We start from the raw sequence: 23,245 nt of genomic DNA, 5'->3' as shown, positions 1-23,245 counted from the left end.
GCTTAACTACGTCACTTCTACAGCTTGGAGCAGAAGAAATCCCACCTCCTCATCTTTTTTCCTGACCATAACCTGACTTGATTTTTTTTTTTTTTTTCTTGCTCGAATGTTAACTGGAAATTATTCTAAAAAAGTTCTGAAAGGATTTAGCTAGCAATACCTACTTTCTTGAGTATTTAATATTTGAACTTTGAAATAAGAACAATATTAAGACAGTTTTTCTTTCAACGTTACATTCCAAAGTCAGCCTTTGAAAAACTTTATTACAACACGAATGGAGCCACAGTGAAGCCCGGGGTTTATAACAATTTAAAATATTACAATGTGAGTGAAGTTGGAGTTTAAAGTGACCCATATGGCCATTATGTTGCTCATTGTTTGGATATGTTGAGCAGTGCTTTTGTAGCCTTGGCAGTTAAACACATAACTGGTGACAAGACTGTGCCTAAAAGACCATCATCATTTCCAACCACCCACCGCCGAATTGCAGACAAGGAAAATGTGTGCGCATTTCAAAATGAAGCTGTTTCTCTGACGGTTTACTGAGTGCTGGTTCGAGCTTGGTTTGGTGTTTTAAACCACTGTGTTTTTCTCGGGGTAGGGTTTGGACAATACGTATCCACAATCATCTTCAAAAACACAACTCCTCAGGAAGAAAGACGAAGTGTGGAGTCAGTTGGTTATCACTAAAAGCCCTATAATTTCTTAAACAATAAAAAAGACAGGTATAAGAGAGCTGAGATCCTGTAATTGTGTTCATTTCTGACCAAAACTTATGACTTTTCATTAAGATCTCAAGAATTCATGTCAGCTTGTAAAAGGGGTTTTATAGTCTTCTTTAATTAACTTGACAGTAAATTAAAGCTGCAACCTTCAGGATAGTGTATATAAATCAATACTAAAAGAATGTTTGCGTCTATTTGAATTTGCCATCCTGTCCTGAAATAATAAAAATAAAATAAAAATCGGACCTTGATTGTTTTTAAATGCCAAATAATTTATAGAAACAGCTGCTCACTGGATCGCACACGAAGAGCTAAATATACATAAGAAAGTGCTATTCCCAATCCGTTAAGCCCGCAGCACAGTCCCACAGTTAAAAACAAACACATAAAGCATCCAATTTAGTCAGCACGGCTTCAGTCAGCAAAACCATCATAGACAATAAAGCAGATAGGAGGCATCAAGGGATTCTATTTCACAAATATCTGATGAGGTGAGACCTGTAACCCTCTGGTGCAAAGCTTACATCAGCAATAAAACATTCATGAACACTTCAACACCCACAAAAACAACTACTGCTATACGCCAATATGATAAATCTCACTTCCTTTGCGATGTGGATGGACGACCTAGAAAAAAAAAAGAATGTGTGCTTTAGAGACCGGGTCTCCCGATTGGTGGAGTGTAAACTCGCCAACTTTACAGAGGTTCTGTGGAAACTGAAGACTGCTGACAATCTTGTTGCATCAATAAAACATGAAACAACACGCTGGAAAGACAAACGCAACATTTTCTAGGGATATCAGAGAAAATAAACTACCTCTAGCACATTTTAGGTGACATTTCTGCCAAGTTAGCAAGACACCAAAATATTACTGGAAGCGCTCAAGAAGCTAACAAGCGCCTACTCAAAGTGTAGTGCTGTTAGGAGGCAAGAGCCTGGTGATTGGAAGCTGGGGAAATTAAATATAAGGAAACGAAAAGGACATGTTTTTGTTTGTCTACGTGTCCAAACAATACTTTCTGACAGGGTACCTTCAGAAATAGACATGAATGAAACATGTGGCATCTATCTTTGAAACTAAAGAAGAAAACCTTGGCTTGACAGATAAAAGTAAACACTGCAGAGACGTGCACTAACAGGCACAAAAAAAAAGAAAAAACAATACTGCGTGTTTGCTGGCTGTACATTGTGTACATAAAAAGACAAAGTGACATGATCTACAATGTCATCCTCCAACATGGAAACAAGAACGCTCTCAAACAGAACCCTGCATGTTTGCCTTCAGGACTGTGAAACTCCCAACAGTGAATTTGGCACCTGGTTGGAAATCCAAACCCAGCATCTCTGTTACAGTCCGGCACAAGCAGGCAGCTCAAACATACTCGTGTTACCAAAAAAAATTAAATAAATAAAAAATACTCCACCCGAACGCTGCCTTGCTCCCACACTGCTGCCTCCATTAGGCCTGTTAAAAGCTGTTTTTACATCCACCTCCATGTTTTTACTGTTAAGGGCTTATCAGATCAGAGCTCTTTTCAAACTCCCAGGTCGACTTGCGCGCGCCCGCGCGTGTGTGTGTCATATCAACAAAAATCATCAGGACGGTCGGGTCATACACCCTGGTTAATGAAGACAAGGACGCAGCAGCGTGACACAGCAGAGCACTCTGTCCTTGTCAAGTGCTCCGTGACACGAGATACAAGCCAAAACCAACTGTTTCCACAAACAGATCAGTATCAGTTACTTCTGATGTGCTTAGCTTCAGCTGCAAGCGTCTTGATTAAGCCTTGTTGAGCTGAGGAAACCAAACAGAAAAGTGCTTCATTAATGAGAAACAAGGACCTGATGAATTTTATTGTTCTAACCTCCGTGAGCTACAGAAATGAGTACTGGTTGTCACGAGTGGACCTGCCCTTTTCTTCTCTTGTGGCCACTGGAGCAGATGAGCAAGTACTTTAACAGCTCCATGAAGTGACTGTATTTCCCCACCCCTATTTGTAGTAATAAAATAGGAAAGAAAAAATCTAATTAAAATGCCCCTACAATCTTTCACGAGTTCAATAACGATGTGACTAATGACTATTTTCATAACCAGTCAATGTTTTTTTGTTATTCTTTTGATAAAAATCAGCTAATCATGTCCTTCATGAGTTGTCACAAGCATAAACTCTGAATATAAAAAATGTTCTTTCCATTTCTGTCCTGACATTCTTCAAATACCTCATTTCCCAGTGTGTGTGTGTGTGTGCATGTAAGCACAAGTGAGCACACTCGTACTTAAAAAAGGTAAAAAGGTTCCCGTCCAAGTATTTTTCCTGTCTCTTCTGCACATCTGGCTCTTGTTACAGCTGCTGTGACCTATGCATGGTTGGGCTCTATCCCAGCCCCCATCACTCCGCTGTGGGAGAGCAGAATAATGACTGAGTGTTCCCAAGACCCCTGGCAATATGGGTGGTTCACTGCTTTGCTCTAGGCTGGAGATGGCCTCCTGCTGATGGTTTTGTTATTTTTCTTTTCATCATTGTCTTCATAATAAGTTTTTTTTTTTTTAAGAGCCCAACTAAAGCCTGTGGCTGCTTCATCCAGTCGTTTACACCGCTTTTAAGACGTGTGTTTACAAATTGTCTCCTGAGGTTTTGAGAATCCTGACCTTTTTTGCCATTGCTGGCTGATCAGTTAGATCTAAACGTATGCTTCTGCTGAATTATTTTAACAGAAGATGAAAACCTATATTCTCACCCACAGCAAGGGACTGGACATCCAGAGCAATGAATTCAGTCGTTCTATTTGCAATCCTTTTTTGTTCCATTGCAGTCTGACAGAAAAACTTCTTTTTGAACTATCCCCTGGGCGCACATTGACTAGGATGTTAAGACTCCTCTCTTATTCATAGCTTCCAAGTTGGCAGTTAAGGAGAAAGCAGCACTTATTTTCTGCTGCAAATCAGAAGTCACCTTCAGCGCGGTGCTTTGATGGAGCCTTAGCCCCAAGTTAGCTGAGTGAACTTACAGTGCGTTTAGACTTCAGGTGTTTGCTTTGCTCCTGCTGCCGCACAAAATGTTCTAATTACAGACATCATGAAGTGTGCTTGAAATTATTTCCACGAAGCAGACTTGTTAGCATGATCCTGCCACAACTCCTTAGTGCAGCTGTGTTCTGATGGGGCTGAAACAAAGCAAAACTGATAAGAAATCCACTTTATTCACTGTACTGAAGGGACTAAAATCCTGATCATTCAAAAATTAAACACCGTGATTAGGACTCTGATTCAATACTTGAGGAATTGGGACATCTTTAGTTATTGATGAAGAAAAATATCTGATATTATCGTTTAGATTGGTACAAAAAGGATCTTTCAGCCTGAAAAAGAAAATGGTCGCCTGTGACCTTCTGTTGACATTTAAAGTCTCACAACATTGTATTTAACTGAGGTAAATTTATGCAGATTCATGATGCAGCGAGGAGCATTTTTGGTTGTTATTGTTCATGAATTGGAGTTTAATTTCAGCTTTATTGACTCTACAGTCCATATTTCACTACAGACGTCTTCAGCAACGCAGACAAGATGAGTCCATCTCTGAAGTTCATTAACTTCGAAACCGTAGCTGCTGAAGACAGATGGAGTCAGATCTGGGGGTTCCTTGGAGTCCAGAGTAATGAACAAAAGGAGGCACTAAAGCCAAAGAGTTGCAAAAAACACAGTGGGGAAAAAACATGCTCTTCTGCTGCTGCTCAGCCATCCCAAGACGAAAAACAATGCATCCCTCTCTGGACAGAAAGCTCATCCACTGAATGCATCTTTACCTAACAAAGGCCCAAACCCAACCGCGCTGACAGTGAACTGGTTTAGCAGCCTTCATTACGAAACTTCAAAGCGGTGCCATCTCTAAAGGGACCTGCTGCACTAACTGTCTTATGTCTCCACTGGACCCATCAGCCGAAGTAGGACAAAGTCACAGCGCACAGAGTGATGCGTTAAAAATTCATGAAGATATGGCAGAACCAAACCAGCTTACAAAACATGCTTAAACATAATCAAATATTTAAAAGTGGAAATTTATATTGTTTGTATGTCTGACTCTGGAGAGGTCCCTCTAGATATGATCAACTATTAATAAGGTGATCAATGCTTTCACACTAGCTGGTGTTAATTCAAATATGTGCTGAATACCAACTGTATATTGTTATAACAGTGGATAAAGGCAGCAAAACAGGAAAAAAAATGCTCACTTGCTCCATTCTTCTGTTCGTTAAGAAGGTCTTTAAAGTCAAGTGATGCAGCATTTATCATCTTCAGGATGATTTAGTGATGTTTGCACAAAAAAGCTCATTTTAAATTATCTAGCTACCACATCTTCCACTTAAATTACCGGCACCTACTTAGTTTGGGACTCATTTTGTGTTTACTTTAGATTACTATAACGCACATCCTTGTTTATTTTTTATTTTTTTACACCCTCTGCATAAACAGAATCATACCCTGTAAACAAATATTAGCTAAGACCAAGCTTATTTTAATTGTCTCCTAAAAAGAGGGCTCTTGCCATTTTTCATGTGAACATGTTTACCGATGCGGCTGCATTTCCTTAGGAAACTATTAGTCATCTGAATTCTGCTCCTGAAATCCTTTTTTTTTAAAGCCATCTTCACACTTTACCAGAAGACCAAACGAAATGTCCCAACATTAGAACAGGAGGTTTAATTTCAGGGAGCGGGAGGTTATAGAATTTTAATCTAAGAAAGATTTATGAAAGTACAAAATCTCGTTGTTGTTTTTTTTTTTTAAATAGTTGTTTTACAGTAATTATCACAAAAAAGAGGAACCCCCTATGTTGGACGGAACCAGTCGTGCGGAGCAGCTCGAATCAACGCTCAGCAGGCGGCTTCTTCTCCCATCATCTTCGCACCAATATTTCCAACAAATGTTTTCAGGCTCCTAATTTCCACACAGGTAATTACTTCAGGTCTCCAGAGCCCAATTATGAAGCCTGTAGTATCAGTTTTCTCTTTTTCTGGTGGTTTTCTAATTCAGACTAGTTGTACCTTACAAGGAGACTTAACTGACAGACGGGTCAGAGATAACGCGGGCCTTATCGGCCAGCGCAGCCCCGACTGTTTAGGAGAACACCTAACATGAGGAGTTTTAGGCAATTAAATGAACGCCGGCCTAACTGCGAGAAGGGCAGAGTGAGATCTTAGACTAAATATTCCACTTAAGCTATAAAGCGGCGAATTAAAACTCAGCAAGTAGGAAAATTAGTTGTGCTTTCTTTACGTTGCAACACTTTAAAATGAGCGGTCGACATTTCCAGGACCGTATCTATGTTAAAACCAGCACTTATATTTATAACTGGTGTGTTAATGAATCCTTTACCTCTCATGGATTTTTTTTTTCCCAGCAGATTAATGACTTCAAGCTAAAAGGAACACACACTGTTGCTCTCTTCACAAAATACACCCACACACACACACAGGCCACATTATTAAGTTGACAATTCAATATAAAACTGTTCCATCCTGACAGCATAAATTAATAAAAATAAAACAGAGACTTCACTCATGCGTGAGGTGAACCTTCTCTAATTATTTTACGACAAACAGTGAGCACGGAGACGGAGGGGAAGCAGTGAAACATTCGTTTATGACAATTGTCTGCTTCGTCGAAAAATTAATATTGACGGAGGAAGTAATTGATTCCTTTACTGTAAAGATGCTGAAAATTGTCAAACTGCAGCTACAGCACCTTCACACACACACACACATCTCTCTATGCATTACCAAATGACAAAACAAGCTACATTATTACATGGAGCTTGTAAAATCACTCCAGATTCAGACACGTCTGCGTTCTAATTAACTCACCTTACAGGTAACTGTTTGCCAGTGATGTCTGCGTGCCCGGCAGTAAGAACCCCGAGCAATGCACTGCTTCTGTTCAGCGTGTCTATTAAGAGCCGCAGTCGATGCCAATATTCAGGCAGAGAAAAGTGAGGCATTGTTTAAGTGTGTCGAGGAGACAAAAGGAGTACAGAAGTGGTCGAGTGAATTAGGAGAGAGGCCATGGTACTGTGAGGAGGAACCTCACATCCAGATTATTCTTTGTGACTATAGCTGGCTGTTCTCAGTGTTGCTGTTTTCATACATCAGCAGACTAATCTGCTGATTCCTCATGACTTCGGATAGTAATATTACCCATTTTACAATCTTTAAAACATTCCTCGTGACAAAAACAAAAAAAAATGATAAGAATGAGAACATCCCACTTTCATGCAGCCTCGGGGGAACAAGTCATGCCTCAACCTTGTGAAGGAGTCAACAGGAAAGCTGGCTTTCCCTAAACACCGTATACAGTAAATTAGCCATGTTGGGACGGAAGCTTGTTAAAATCGCTGATTGTGTTAATAAGATACAGGGTGGAAGTTTCTGTGAAATCAACCAAAGAGCATATACTTCATCAGCATTAAATTATTTGGTGAAATTAATTGCCGTATCTGGCATTGCTAAGTCCTAAGGGAACAGATTTGTGCTTTTTAACAAGCATGTAAAATTAAAAGGGGGGAAAAAAAAAATCAAAAGAATCCAGAAGAAAGCTTAGAAGTTCCTCCATATCATTTGAGCTAACGGAGGAGCGGGTTGGATAAAAGACAAGTTCTAACCGGGACGGCCCTGAAGTGCAGTGCTGTGTCATGACTTACTGACAGCAGCGTGTCATCTGATCCACTTCCCCAGAAGTCTGCCTTCTTTAATCTTGTGTAACGGAATATTAACGATCTTCGTAGGGAGGATATCACCGCTTTGGGAGCGTCAGAGCACGTCAAGATGGCAGAAAGTGGCCGAGATGGTGCCACGGAGTACAGTGAGGGCACACAACTCCAAACACAATCCTCCCTCACAAGCAAAGCCCTGGGGTCGCCGCACAGTTGGTCTCTAAATAGATCAGTGATATGAATGCAGGTTTTTATGCAGCAGAAGCGTCAGAAGCCACTGTTCACCCGGAGGAAAGTAACAGCCTTCAGAGCAACTCGTTCCTACTTTGAAGCATGGAAGAATAGACCAGGTTTTATTTATCATACTTCTGTCTTTGATAATAAAAGCTCAACAGCTTCTTTGTATAGAGATGGATTCGGTTACATCTCAAAGCAGAGTGACTTGTAGAACTTTATTAAAGAATCACCCGATTCATACTGTCTGTAGTAATAACAGGAAGCAAGAAACTGTTTTTTGGGAAAAAATGGTGATTTGATGTCCGTTTCGCAGCGCAAACCCCATGCCAGTTATTATTATTATTATTATTATTATTATGCAACAGCTTCCCTGTATGAAATGATTAAACCAAAGATCATCATTAATCACTCCACAAGGTACGGACAGAAAGCGGTCCTGCTTCTCTGGAAAAGGAGAGTTCAGCTTTCAGATTTTAAAGACTCGTCATTAGTAAGAGAACTTTGCTGCATAAAAGATGAGAGAGAATGATGAAAGCCTAAAGGCGCCAAAAAAGACACAAAACACATGACCTACAAACAGCTGGAGCAGTGGTTTCCCAAGCAGTCAAGCTGATCAAATAAAATGGGTTCTTTTGTTGCAGCACTGACTGATTTATTCATTTTTTATTACACCTTTGATCCGGGGCATCTGATCCTATCCATAATGAAAATTGCACTACGATGATCCTCTGCATTTATTCCCTGGTGCCAGTCCTCATTACCGAGGCCCATCTTACTAGTAATGGCAATCCTTGTATTCCCATTTTACTGTTCTTTTAAATACCTGCCTAATGGAAGCCCAATTGGACCAGACGCAGGACGACAGTTTCAGGTCCTCCTCAACCACAGAGCAAGTTTGATGATGTGGGCAAGAAAAGGGTCTTTAAAATGCAAAAATAACCATCAGCAGATACAAGAAGGTTGTTCAAGCCCATTTACTGCAACGTGAGTCAGCCGTTTCTTAATTTTATTACTCTAACTTGGTTTTAATTATTCCCCTTGTTTGAAATGGTCCTCCAATTTAAAAGTGCTGTCAAAGTGAATCAGTACCAAGACCACCGGGTCATCGCTCCTTTTACTTTTAAAACGCACTCCATCATTAGTTACTTTCAAGTGCACTCGATCAGTAATTCTCATAATTCCAACAGCTTCGAAAATAAACTGGAGGAAAGAGGAAAAAAAAAAAAGGAGCGATTTGCAAATCCATAAAAATAAAACAGAGTGTTGCAAAGACGCAGCGCCTTAATCCTCACAGTTTGACACGCTGTGCGTCAGACTTTTATATAATTTGCTGCCATCACTCAACGGTGCTTCGGAGTTTCTGCAACGTCAAACAACCTGCTATCACAATGACCAGCTCAGCTTTTATTGATCAGCAGTGGCAGAAAAATAAAACGGGCTTCCGAGCGCATTTTCACCTCGACAACTATATCAACTGAAAAGATTAGCTCTCATAAAGGAAAAACCTGTAAAGCTGCCTTTACAGCCACTATGAATCTCATTAATCAGCTCGAACAAACAGATAGCTGTTTGCACATTAACAGGTCAAATTTTGTCAAGCCCTTTGAGTTTCTAATTTAGCTTAACTAGCGGATAAAAGCACATATTGAACAGCGGTGATTCAATTACGCAGGTGAAAGGATTTAAGGAGTCGTACGGTTTTTGATTTGATGTTCTGAAATAATCGGTTTATGGTCAAAGGCTGTCATGAGTCACGCTGGAGGGTCATAAATATCTGGCGTCTTTAAGGCAGAGGCTGTACGGCTGCGATAGTCTGAGCAACGTGAACGAAGGTGAAATAAAAAAAAAACAACCATTCCCAGACCTATAAAACCTTCCCAACTATAATCATTGATCCTCCCTGCAGCTCTCCTGCTTCGGTCCAACATTCGCACACATCAGCAGAGTCCCACACCGAGCCAAACGCCCCAGCTCAGACACGTCATACCTGCTCACACAAAGCAAACAAAGAAAGCGACTCGTTTCCCATCAGCTGGGGGTGAAGAGGCTTACCAGATCTGTTTGTCCCCATCTCTGAACTAATGGCTTCATTTTAATCAATGAGCAGAAATGTTGTGCCATCAGGGCAGAGCAGAGCACCGGAGCATCTTTATTGAAGTCATCGCTTGTGATTATATAGCTCACCTTTCAAAGTTAATGAAGAGAGGGTATTCATCAATACCGGGCCATGGACTAAATATAACTGTCTGCACGTAACAGATGGTACTGTTACGTGTCGTTTACGCTAAAGGGTGACAGGATGGAATTTTCAAAAGTTAGACCTCTAAAAGCCAGAATCACATCCAGGCCACGTTTATTATAAATAAATATTAAAATCAATTATCTGGTCAATACTAAAAAGAAGGCAGTCGACTAATTTTCCAGCTTATTCCTGTCTTTTAATAATTTCTAATTCTGCTCTTTGTTTCTCACCACATGAGCTGCCTGAAAACAGGGATCAGCTTCCATATGCACAGAGCAGTTTTTTTTTTTTTTTATAATGAAAGTCATTCCTCTCGTGAATTCCTCTTTGATACACGAAGTTTTGCTTTATGTAAGGCCAGCAGCCAATCGCGTCAGATAATGGTGGGATTCGTCAGCAGCGCAGGACGACCGTCAGGGGTAATTCCCCCAGAACACCGACTGAGCCAGCTTCACCTGGTTTGAATTCTTTTAAGCAGCTTGGTTGGTCATAACTGGGTTAAATTAGTCCACTTTTTTTTTTTAAAAAATGCATGCAGGGTAAGAGATCAAAGTTATACAGCAAGATTAATAAGAGGGATAATGGCTTCGAGTTAAAAACCTGGAACATCTGTTTTCACTTCACTTCATGTTTCAGGCTTGAGAGAGCCCGAGTCTGAACTCAGCATCTTCCTAGATATATCCTTATTAAAGCTGCTTCATTAGATTATTTTCCTCCTTTGCCTCTTTTTTTTTTTTTCCCCTGTCTCGGATTCTCGTCAGGACCGGCTCATCAATCCAGCTCTGGTCAGACGTGGTGGCCTGCTTTCATGATTATTATAAAATGCTTTAGTCAAGTTGCTGAGGCAGACCAAACCACGCAGAAACTCCCCTCCAGAGTGCCGTTTTCCGAGCACCTGGGTGTAATTGCCTTGTTTGCGCTCCTTGCTGTCCACAGCAAATACATAGTTAAAGGATTAAAGCGCGTAGGATTACTCATTAGTGTTCACGCTATGATACGGAGCACAAACAATGTTCCCCAGTCACGACCAGCGAGGCCATATGGCGCAGAGCAGACGACCGCAGCCTGGTCGGGCGGCGAGTCGACAGATTTTCAGCCGAACGGAGAGCTGCTTGTTCTCTGGCTTTTAAGACGTGAGGATAATTTTGTAAAAAGCTACAACTGCATTTATGATCCTAAGCTCAAATCCCACTAAATGGTTTTTGAACAATAAACGTGGAAAATTCTATCAGTTCAGCCAATAAAAGATTTGATGCATTCCTCCATCAACGCAGAAAGATCACTTAAATTAGGCTGAAGTTTTATTAAGCTGTTATTTGATTCGTAGCGATTTAAAGAATGGCCATTTTACTGCAAAGAGTCGTGGTTCGTGTGGTAAAAGAAGTACTTTTCTCTGCAGCATTACTGACCTTTACTGTTAAGAACACACATATTTTCTTTTTAAATTAATGCACAATTTTTATTTTGAATAATGCCCAAAACAAAACATGACTCTGTATACTTAAACAGCATAATAAAATGTCTCCAACCTCTCCCTGAAGACCAAACTAATTTAACCAAAGTTTGGATTTGAAAGGGAGGAGCTGATGATGTGAAACGATAACTCGGCCAATCGGCTTCCAGTAAATTCAAACAGGAAGTCGTAAAGGAGGAAAAGGTCGTTCGTGCACACAGGAAAACATTATCCCAAACTCACCAGCTGAGCCTGGAAAATTAGGTTTATTTTAAGAGAAATCATAAAAACCCAGGAGGATACTAACTTTAAAAAAAAAGAAAACACTTTATATTCAAGCAGATGAACTCGGCTCCCACAGATTTGCAAGATATTTGTTTCCTGTCCTGACTTTATGCAAATGCTTCCTGAATAACAAATCTAAAAAGTCTTACAACCATGTGTGAAATATGAGACTGGGGCTTTGTTCTGTTTGAGATTTTCTCCATTTAGCTTTTAAATAAAATTACAAATTATATTCCAGTGTAGGATTTTTTTTTTTTCTTGACTCAAACCTATTTTTCAGTGTTTTATGCCTCGTTGGTTTAGCATCACCTTTAGTTTAAAAGTGAACTCTAAAAGCACTGTTCCAGATCTGTTCCCAGAACTGAACAAAGAGTTTTTACACACTGCCTTTGGACTACTGAGTAACTTGTTCACCAGCATTTTTAAACAAAGAAAACAACAAACCACAGTGCTAAACAATGACGAAAAGAACACACCTATTCTTGTGACTTGCAAACACGAGAAGAGCACCCAGCTCGAAACAAAAGCCTCTTCTAGACGACACAATGATCAATGACACACCTGGAAGAGATATCTTTTTCATGGTGATAAAAGAGTGGAACTAAACGTCAATGCTTGGTGGCTACAGTACGCTCACAAAGGGATATAAAATTAGCTGTGTCCGTGTTTTATGTGTCAAACTTTTTAGGGTTTTTGTGTCTAGAAAGAGAAGAACTAACTGCACAGCTGAGCTGACAGCAGGACCAAATAAAATGAACATACATAATGAAATATCACTGATAAATTATTCAAAAGGGGGTTTAAAAAGATCACATGAATATTTTTAGCCGGCGTGATAACAGCAAAGCCAAACAGACACACAGTGATGACTGATTCTGCATAAAACAAAGTTCACCTTGTTTTCCAAAATGTTTCAGGTGGCTCCCTTATTTGCACAATCAGACCCACATTGATTTTACATACATGTGGCCCTTGAGTTTCCATTAATGAGCAGCTCCCTGATTTCCCCAACTAAAGAGCGCAAACCGCACCGAGAATGAAGGTTCAAAACGGGTGAGTTACTCACATGTCCGTGGTTGATAAAGCCGTGTTTTTGGGCAACCCAATCGGCTGCCTCCGGACCTCCGGGGATGTGGACGGCCCACGTGTTGGTGTAGACCTTCTGACCCAGTGCCGATCCCAGCCCGAAGCCAAGCAACACCAGCACGGCCCCGGTCAGCAACTCCAGCAGCCCGAGCCTGCGGCCTACGGAGGGAGGTGAAGGGCCGGCAGCCATGGGGGTCTCCTCGATGCGGCGCGGTCACCGAGCAAAGCGGCTCTCTCCAACGGGCCGGGGCCGCTCACAGCACACGCAGGTGCACGGAGACACGAAGACGGGGAGGGTCGCAGCTCACTTGGGAGGAAACAAAACAGGACAGGAAACCAGACAGCGTTAAAACAAACTCATTTACCGCCTTCAAAAAGTCAAGGTTTAGGATAATTTCCTGTCAGGCAACGGGAACAAAAGGTATAACAACTAACAATTTACTACCCTGCAGTGACAAAAATTCATTAGAATAACAAATAACCCACTTAAAAGCTTTTTTTTCCTTCCTTTGTTTTGTGGAATACAGAGCAGGAGAAGAGATGAAAGTTTCCAAGTTTAAGACTAATGTCAACCAAATGCAACAGTGAAGAAAAATATGTCGGTACAAATCGATTGGCTCAAGAGAACAGCTAATCTATCCCAACGACAAGTTGGAGCAGCCCAGTTAAGTACAGGTATTTGATAATCCCAAAGGAAGCAGTGAGCCGGGGAGTCAGGGCGCGACCCGATGTGGCAGCGAGGCACACAGCAGCAAATCTGGGGGTTTTCGCCCTCCCGTAGGAGGACACAGCTAATAAAGCTTGCGAAAGACAAACGCTCAGACACAGTGAGCTGGCAGCAGAGGTGGAGAAGTGCGGTTGGGAGACTACACCACGCCCTGGATGCTGGGGGACGACAACAACAACAACAGAGCCCGTTTTATTTAGTGCGTACTGAAGGAGGCTCTGAAGGGTGAACGCCTCGGGCTGCAGCGGCAGCCACTGAACGCGCCATAAAGAGCGCCGGAGAAAAAAATGTTGACAAAGTGATAATTTGAGAGCAGTCATTAATTTTAAGTATGTTGGAAGATGTTTTACTATCCCATCACGGGCAAATATCTAAAACCCAATCATATAAAAAAGGGGCAAAGCTTTTTTTTTCCTAAAACATCAACTTTTAGCAGCCGGAGTGTTTATAGACGCAAACATTAACTTATTGTTTAGTTGCTGTCGTTTCAAGCCAGGAGGGTCAGCTGCTGAATGTTGACACCATTATCCAGAATCTATTATCTCCTCAAGAAGAGCGGACTGCACTGAATCCAGTCGTTCTCTTTTTTTTTTTTTTAATGTGAAATCCTGATTCAGGTCCACAGCAAGGCAGAGTTTCTTTTCTTTTCTCCCAAGTATCAAAGCAATAAAGTCCCCCCCACCTCCTTCTCCTCCTGTGTAAGACATTGTGTTGGAGTCAGGATGAACAAACAAGCTGCTCAAGATTTCCCTGGACGGTTTGTTGCGGTATAAGAATGATACGTTCCGAGGCGGCTGTGTCATTTTGCAGTGCTTTCAAAAAGTCATCGTGGTGCACTGTCACCAGGACATTTTCTACTAAAACAAAAAAAAAAAAAAAAAACCACCTCGTCTCAGTTTAAAAGTAAGAGGCAGCGATTAAAACAGCACCCATTGTTGGAAAACAACTGGTTTTAGAAACGTTTCAAATTATCAAATGGATGGTTTAGAGAGAGATGTGTTGATTTATTAAAAAATAAATAAATAAAGCGTCTCCTCCACAGGGACGTAAATGCTGAGCACATTACATTTAAACTTGATTTAGCTACTCGTCGGTGATTTCATTTAAGACTTTTGCGAACGTTTTTACTTCGAGATGCCGCGGCACATATTTAGCTTCATAAAGCGTCACGTTTACAGTTCTGAGGCTGCAGCTTTGTGCAGAACGTTTTAATTTCATTTTAATTTCCTTTGACACGATTACATAGTTTAAAAAAAACCCAACCCAGTTTGTGATTATCCTTATTAAAGTCCTAATAATGTCATTATGATTTGAATAAATGTCTTTAAAAGCCGTGCTGCTCCTCCCAGCCGGCCGTTTTTCACAACATTTCATGTGTCAGCATGTTCTGTCACAACAGCGTCTGTCTGACTTCCCACACATAAGAGAACATCTGTCTGAATCCTTCCTAACCTTCATTCTGCTTTTACTATTAATTTATATGTCCATATGTACGGCATCATTTCAGCTCCGTCAGAATTCAAATAAAATGTGGAATTTTTTGTCTAAAGCCGTTTAATAAAGATAGAAAGCATCGACCAGACACACTTTTAGCACAAAATTGTGTTTTTTTTAAATAAAAACTCACAAAATCATCGCTTCACAGCTACAGAGAACTGGTTTTAATGATTGCAACAAGTAACCTAACGCAACATTTAGTGAAAATTAGGTCACAGTGTACAAAACCTGACCGGTATGACAAGCTGCTGATCCTTTTCAGGTATTAAAATGTCAACATTCATTTTAGAAATAAAGAGGTTAATGACAGAAGTTACGCATAAGACAAGACTTTAAGCCAAAGTGGAACAGAACTGGGTGCCAGCGGCGTGTTTCAAAAACATATTTAACTCAATTAACCAAAAAAGAAAAGTAACCCTAACCCAGAAAGTCAACAATCTTAAATCTAGAGGCCTAAAAGCAACTTTATCCTGGCATTTATTATTAAAAACTATAAATACAGCACTCAAAAGAAACTAATAAATCAATACAAGCCTGTAAAAAAGGCAGAATCTAGAGGAAAAACCTGTTGGTTTAACTTACACAACTTTGTCCTCTGTCCTTTGAAGCAATGAGCAAATAAATCTGAGAGCTCCCGAGGCTTCGTCTGATTTGGGTTTTGTTTTTTTATTTTTAAAAACACGGCGACTTTAAAAGGCAGACGCCCGTGACCTCATCTGACGTTCAGCCACTCAGCTTCTTCAACATCAGCGTGACAAAAACATAAAAACCACACTAACCAGGTGCTCAGCTTACAAGAGACAGAGAGGAAGTCGACCGTTGAAATGCCCACCGTCTTCACGGTTACTGAACCAACTGATCCCACATGTCAGACATTTACCAAAAAAAAAAAATTAAGTTCAATAAAAATATTTGCATATGAAATTAGCCAACTGTCATTAAACCCAAAAGGACAATATCGTCCTCATTACTGAAGTCATCAGGACAGTTTTAAAGGGAAACTCTTACACACCTCATTAGATGATTGTTTAGATCGTAATGGGGTAAAAATGTTTAACCAACATGACCTTTAACAAGTCGTGAGTGTGAAGTTCCTGCCGCTCCTCACTTTGTGACACCGAGTCTCCTCTCCGCCGTGTTAACAAGCAGGGAGAGGAGGGGGGGCTGAGGTGACAACATAATAAGTTTACTTACTAAGATATCAAACTAATTCTGTTTTTTCTGCTCTCTGCTACACCCGTGGTTTATTTAAAGATGTACCAAAACATGCAGAGCATCATAAGGGAGTCCCACGTCATAGGGTTCTTTACTATTCGTAAAATTGTGAATTATTTCCAAAACATCTTAAAACATCAGGTTTCACCTCTGACCCGACTTCAAAGCGTAGCTGCTGCAACACAGAAACATCACGGCGACAACACTTGTTCCAAAAGTTAAAAATCAGACTTTCAAGCTTCAAACTGCGCCCCAAAACTCGGAGGGAACATGTCCAAAACGCCCAACTGAACTGGGAAAAATAAAGGCAGTTTGACGGACTGTGGATCTGGATTTATATTACTTATTACGTCATAAAAGACGAATATAAACTATGAGATAGTTCTTTTGTTTGTGTCAAAGGAAACCTCTGGATGACACACACCTGCAAAACTCACCGCATTTATAAAACAATCCAACCGCAACTCTAATTTCTTTTTAACCAGCAAACGTTTCGAAGTAAAGACTCCAACTAAGCGCATTTAGGTGAGACGTGTTTAAAAACTGCAGCGCTAAGAGGGGTTTGGGGAATGAAGGCCGACAAACAGAACTACATCAGACATCTTTAAAAACATGAACGTTGTGTTGATTCTCTTTGGAGGTAAACAACTGGTTTTCACTGTTTCCTCCTTTACATCAGCGGACGACACTGAAGCCGTTTTGCCCAAAACCCTGAGAGCAACAGGAAGACACGCTCAGAGTCAAGTGTTGTGGATGACTCTCAGCAACTACCACCTCAGATCTGAGCTCAGCGGCTGCAAAACGTTTTTGTGGTTCCTGTCAGAATATATGCTGGAGGGGGGGTCAGTCTCAAGCTTCCTGAGAGCAGTGTCCCTTAGGAGCACATGACATTAAATCTGACCCGCTTTCAAGTGTTCGCCACCATTTCCAGCACCTCAGCTGTGCTTCACACAAACTAATTTCTGTAAATAAACAGCCTGAATGATGGAGGCTGACAGCCATAATCAAAATGTCTGTGTTTGGGTTTTTTTTTTGTTTGTTTGTTTTCCTGGAGCATTTCCTCTACAGAAAATACTTCCCCCAAACTCACTGCAGACATTTCCTTATTCTTCGAGTTCTGTTTTTTTTTTTCTTGAGATAAAGACAGAAGTGCTGTCAGATTGTGTCTTTTGGACCTCAGAGCTGCTGGCTTCATCTGCTGCGTGCCACTGCACGAAACGAGTTTCCCCCAACTTTTGTGTCTGTGTTCATCCAGGAGGATCAGCAGCTGGTTTATTACAAAACGAGCCCGCCTCCGTGATCATAACATTCACATTAAAAACAAAACAAAAAAAAGGTTTTCCTGTCAAATCCAGGAGTCTGCTGAGAGCAAAACAAACAAACAAGATGAGGAGGAAGCGCAGGACTTCTCCTCTCTCATGCTAAACAAAAACACAAAATAAAGAAATCTACGATTGTTTACAAGTTTTAAGTTAATTTGTCAGCGGGCAGCTGAGAGTTTACGGTCGGCTGACTCACCTCGGTGGTTCAGAGTCCGTGAAAACAACACGTAGTCATAGTTCGGCTCGGAACCGCGGCTGGAGCTGGACCCGATCCGGTGGCGACTCCTCCGCTTGACAAATATGTCTGAAACTGAGCGGCGCAGCGGCGATTAACGCGATACTCCGACCTGCTTCGCCTCTCTCTCTCTCTCTCTCTCTCTCTCTCTCACACACACACACACACACACACACACACACACACACACACAGGTGCCTCCCCCTCTTCTTCTTCGTCCCCTCCTCTTCATCCACGCCTGACGAACGTTTCCGAGTCACATTTTTTTTTTTCATTACACAGACCCGGGGAACGGGAGCTCCGGCTCTTCCTCCGCGGCTCCGCAGGAACGACCACGGAAACCGGACGCGGCGCAGAGTCGACGTCAGCTCGCGTGCGCGTATGTGTGTGTGTGAGACTCCCTTCCAGCTTGAAAAAAAAACAAAACACGCTCAAACTGACAGGACCCGAACCGATAAGACGACGCACTACCTGCCCGGCGGTGAGCCAGGGGAGGTTTCGGTCAACTCGGCAGCCCGAACAAGTCCGAATCCGAGCTAAAGCGGACGTTAAACTTACCAACGGCTGAACTTACCCGCTTCCTTTACATCCTGCTCGACCCGACTTGTTGTCTCGCGCCGGGGCGTTACGACCGACGACGACACGGCGAAACGACCGAAGAACGGGGAAGAGCCAACTGCTGGTGATAAACACTCATGATACCCCTCCGGTGTACCGCTGAGTGGTCCGTACAAGCCCCAGGAAACACGTCACGGCCGCGGACGGAGTGGAAGACGCTGGTATGGCAGGTCGGTGTGGCATATAATCGAACCACAGGGGCGGTGATTTCGGTTCACTTCGTGGACTCGGTTGATCTGAGTGAGCCGGTTCATTCGAGTCATTTGAGTCTCTGCCCAAAAAACAACAACAAAAAAGCTAAGGCGGTCGATGTTAAGGATGTTTTTTTTTTTTTTACAATTCCACACACCAGTTCACGAACAAACAACTTACAAGTTGTTTGGAACTAAATGGAACTGAAACGTAAAATGTCCGTCCATCCTTTACCGCTTATCCGTGTCAAGTCAAAGCAAGATTTATTTATATAGCACTTTTCAGCAACATGGAGGTTCAAAGTGCTTTACAATATGAAAACAAAAATACAGTCATCATGACTCACAATAATGGCAAAAAACTAGGATATAAAAAGCTAAACTAAACTTATCTAAAGCAAGTCATACTAAAGATAAACCAAACTAAGTAATAATAAACTCATAATAAGCTAACCTAAACTAAACTAGGATTTAAAAACAGATGCCTGAACCACCTCAGCTGACTCGTTTCAATGCAGAGGAGCAGCAGCTCTGCTCCGAGCTCTACAAAGGAAGCTCATCTCAGCCACTTGTAGCCGCTTGTTGCTCATACATCAGGAGACATCGCCCAGGAAAGAGAAACCAGGGCACCCCCCACCCCCTCCCTTGGAGCCAGGCCTGGGGGATGGGGGGGGCTTGACTGTTGAGGTCGAGTGGCAGGCGAGTGAGGGTCCCTGGTTGTGCTGATTCCTGGCGCTATAATAAAACTCAAAATATAAGTGGAATTTAAAGTCACGCAGCACTCATGAAATCTGTTTTTATTCATTTCTATGACGTCCACACAGCACCCTCTGCACCCCTGCTTCCCCCAGCCCTGATTAGATGTCGCTCAGAACCTCACTTTAATCCTGGCGCCGCGACAAAACGACCTCTGACATGTTGCCAGTTGTCCCTATATATTCAAAAGACAAAATAGTCATTAACAGGTGGAATGAATGTTAATGCGGACAGGAGAAACGACCCTCTGGGTGTATGAGATGTTCATACGGACTTGGAAGAACTGGATTAGAGATCTGCCTCAGTGTTATATGATCAACCCCCCTGCCTTACCGGTTGGAGCAACACCTTCTCAGGGAGCAGCAGCGCTGCTGCAGCCCCACCTGCTGCTCGCAGGAGGTACAGCACGATTTAACAGACACCCGGGCTGTCTGAGGCTGGCACACACCAACCACGCAGTGGGCAATTTATTGCAGGGAAAAAACATGAACTAAATGCCCAGTAAGCTGATTGCATGCCAATGAACGTCATCCTGATGGAGGACATTGTTGCCAGCATGGAAGGATTATGAACAGGCTTACCGGGCACGCACCCAAGGTCAGGAGGCCCCCGTGTCCCTGAGCCTCTCCGTGAAGTGATTAACATTTCTTTTTGAAAAGTCCATCAAACCACTGCAAATATGCACAACAGACAATGACAAAGAACGAGAAGCAACCTGAAAGAACCCCTAAATAATTAGACAATAACAAATCCACTAAAAGGAGGGTTAAATTAGACAAAAAATGACTGCAACAAGACAAAGAGCTACATTAAACAGATGTAAAATAACCACAAAGACATAAAAAATACATCGCATGCTGACAAAAATCTAATTAGGAATTGAAATATGACTAAGAAAACACATAAACTGGAACACAAACAGACGCAAAACCACTGGAAACTGAAGAAAATGTCCCCGAAAGGGATCAAAAAACCACCCATAACGTCTCACGCTTTAACTAAACAGAGAGTCAGGAAACGTCTGATCTGGGAGAAACAGGAGACAACAAGTCTGTACCCAGGAGCCAGGATCGTTTCCAAGCTTGTGAGGTCAGACATTAAGTGACTCGCCTCACAGGTTCTGCGAGCCGGATCATTTTCTGCACGGCTTTAAGTGGAAACATGCACCATCTGGGGTGTCCCTGCGCCGCTTCTCCTGGTTCCCGTTCACACGAATGTTTCATATCTTTAATTTATCTCTTCCTCCTCACTTCCTGTCATCGTCGTCATCCTACCGGATCAATCCAACGAAGAGACACGACGCCAAAACGTTTGAAGAGGCTGGAGGAACTGGCTCAGCACCTCCTTCACCAAAACAAAAATTCAAGCTCTTGAATTCAGAACAAAGAACAGATCAAATTTTAAATCAAAACAGAGTGCAGAGCTTACGATTTACCAAAATAAAAAACACATTTAGTTGCTCTGATTCACTTACATGAGCCGGCTTTACTGATCCGTCTGATTTTTACCTCTTATTAATGCATCTTTCGTGTCAATTGATCAACATGTTGTAAATGTTTTAGAACCTGGGAGAGAATATACATTTTTATTTCCTGAAACGGACAGACGCTGCGTTGTTGGTAAGTAGTTTGGAGCACATCAAGGATCCAGATGACGGTCAGATTTAAATTAAAGGGTTTTTACAAATAAACTGAACCGTTCTACAGAGAGAAGAGAATTCATCTGGAGGTCGTCGTGTTGATGTTGAAGAGGAGAAATATAAATAAATGAAACAAGATTTCAGAGGTTTGATCTGTAATTAATAAAGGCCGATAATGAGTGTGTGTGTGGGGGGCTGTTTGTGTGTCTGTTAGCAAAATATCTCATGAACCGGAGGACAGATTTGAATGAAACTCCTAAAATGGAATCACCAGCTGTACCCCTACAGCCTGCCTAACCTTCGGAGTCGACCCCATTCAAGATGGCCGCCACAGCTTAGTAAACTTCGCCAACACTAAAGTGGCTCCAACTTGGCCAGTTTTGCAGATACCGAGCTCAAGCTTGGCGCGGTAGTAGCTGAGCCTCATCCCCGAGGTGTACTCCGAGCACCCATTGTTAGACCCTGCTGGTCTGTTAGCAAAATATCTCATGAGCCACTGGGTGGATTTTGGTGAAACTCAACCCGACACGATCACTGGATGCGTCTCTACCAGCGGTTGGCTTTTGGAGTCATCCTCAAGATGGCCGCCGCAGCTAGTCAATGTTAGCATCGCGGAAACGGCTACAAATCGGGCAGTTTTACAGATACAGAGCTAAGATTTGGTCTGGTAGTAGCTGAGAGTTGTCCACAACACGTGCCCCGAGCGAGACACCTCACGGTTGGACCGAAACAGCTAAAAACGGTGGGCGACATCCATTCCTGCGAGGACTGGCGGGCTTTTTAATCTTCACTAATGTTCCAGGCTTTGGAGAGTTATTCAGTGAAATCTCATCTCAAGTTTGTTTGCTTGTTTACCCAGTAAATATTTGAAAGCCTGCTCTTCTGCCAAATCAACATTAATCACCAGGCTGCGTGTTGTTATTGTTCTAACAAAAAGATCCTCACACACACACACTGATTTCCATTCCGCTGATAACTCGGATGGAGCGGCGCACAATTAGGAGCCGTGTAAAACAGGAGAACAATACACTGAAGAGCGGGGCAGCTCAAATTATTTATTTGAAGTACAAATGTAATACCAAGGGAAGTGAAAGGGAAAATTAAATTTTGCTCCGTCGTTTTAAATGAGTCGCTGAAACAAAAGGCAGAGAGCCAGGGAGCAGAGCGCAAGGCCGCCTGTGTTCAGGACTGCCGGAGACGAGTTTCTTCCTGAAGGAGGAGAGAGAAAACAAACAAACAAAAAAAAAACCTTTTTCATTCACAGCTCAGGAGACGCAGCTCTCCCCACAAACAGGAAGCTCGGGACACACCTCTGAGCTCCAGCAGGACGTCCCCCTCGTAGCGAGCGAGTCCGACAGCGTGCCGCTGTTCTGCGTCCAGCTCAGCCCACTGCGGCCCGGTGACCGCCCACGCCTGCTCCGGACTCAGCCACGACAACTGGACTGCGCTGAGCACCACCTGCCAGGAGAGCAGAGAAGGCATCTGGGTTTACACAAACTGTAACATCAACAATGTTCTTTTTTATTTCCAGTATTTATATTAGGACACATGTTTACAAGAAAGAGTATATTTCTGATATCTGATTCATGAAGCAAAGACAAACAAAACAGAATTTCACTTGTGGAGATATTATCAGTCCAGACTGTTCGAAACGCAGCAAACCTGTGGAAACCAAAAGTTTCCCGCCTCTTCCCTCCGAAACTATTTCTGTTTATTATAAAACATCTGGGGCGTCTTGTTTAAAACACATGCAGATCATGTTACTGCAAGTTAACTCGGTTTAAGATTAGAATTTGGGCTAAACCGTTCCAAAACATTCCTATAAAAACCATGAGAGTCGGGCAATCATGTCCGTATTTCCTGTCTGTCTGTTAGCGAAATATTTCACAAACCGGGGCTCAGATTGTAACGATGCACATCTACAACCAGTAAGATTTAGGTCAGCCTGATTCAATATGGCCGCCACAGCTCATCAACCTTAGCCAACACAACACATGGTGTGGTCGTAGCGAGGCGGCGTTCCCTCCAGGTAAGCTGCTTTTTTAGCTTATTTAAGTTTATTTAGCTTTGAGCCTGGACTGAACTTTGAATCGATGACCCTCTTAAGGGCAGGTGAAACTCACGGCCATCTTTCTGGGCGGCATCAGGGCGACAGCTTCAGGGCTGATTCCCTCCACCTGTTCTGGCAGCAGAGCTGACAGCACAATATCAGGCAGGCCCGCTGGAAACAGACAAAAACGCCCGAGCTCAGATAATTAATGCCTCTTGTTTCAAACCACAGGAAAAGTCTGGAAACGCCTCCCTCCCT

The 23,245-nt window shown here is 42.3% G+C and overlaps 2 protein-coding genes across 6 annotated transcripts in view; both read right to left on the bottom strand.

The window, feature by feature from the left end:
• Positions 1-18,467, bottom strand: part of furina (furin (paired basic amino acid cleaving enzyme) a) — a 64,091-nt gene extending 45,624 nt beyond the window's left edge. The window contains exons 1-3 of one of the 4 annotated variants that reach the window (XM_037979686.1): positions 18,308-18,467; positions 17,695-18,141; positions 12,718-13,044 (exon numbers count right to left, since the gene is read on the bottom strand). In XM_037979686.1, coding sequence (XP_037835614.1) covers positions 12,718-12,927 — 210 coding nt within the window. In that variant the 5' untranslated portion in view covers positions 12,928-13,044; positions 17,695-18,141; positions 18,308-18,467. Of the gene's footprint in view, positions 1-12,717; positions 13,045-15,543; positions 15,668-17,694; positions 18,142-18,307 lie in introns of those variants that run through there. The other 3 variants (XM_017404168.3, XM_017404175.3, XM_017404184.3) reach the window with 3 other exon arrangements.
• A 3,344-nt stretch (positions 18,468-21,811) lies between these two features.
• LOC108251223 (stereocilin) overlaps positions 21,812-23,245 on the bottom strand; it is a 15,026-nt gene continuing 13,592 nt past the window's right edge. For both annotated transcript variants that reach the window (XM_017441443.3, XM_025002462.2), the window contains 3 exons: positions 23,061-23,158; positions 22,248-22,395; positions 21,812-22,146 (listed from right to left, as the gene is read on the bottom strand). In XM_017441443.3, coding sequence (XP_017296932.1) covers positions 22,058-22,146; positions 22,248-22,395; positions 23,061-23,158 — 335 coding nt within the window. In that variant the 3' untranslated portion in view covers positions 21,812-22,057. The remainder of the gene's footprint in view (positions 22,147-22,247; positions 22,396-23,060; positions 23,159-23,245) is intronic.

The sequence above is a fragment of the Kryptolebias marmoratus genome, linkage group LG15 (genome assembly GCF_001649575.2).
Source record: "Kryptolebias marmoratus isolate JLee-2015 linkage group LG15, ASM164957v2, whole genome shotgun sequence".
NCBI classification, from domain to species: Eukaryota; Metazoa; Chordata; class Actinopteri; order Cyprinodontiformes; family Rivulidae; genus Kryptolebias; species Kryptolebias marmoratus.
This window is presented reverse-complemented; position numbering and strand designations above follow the sequence as displayed.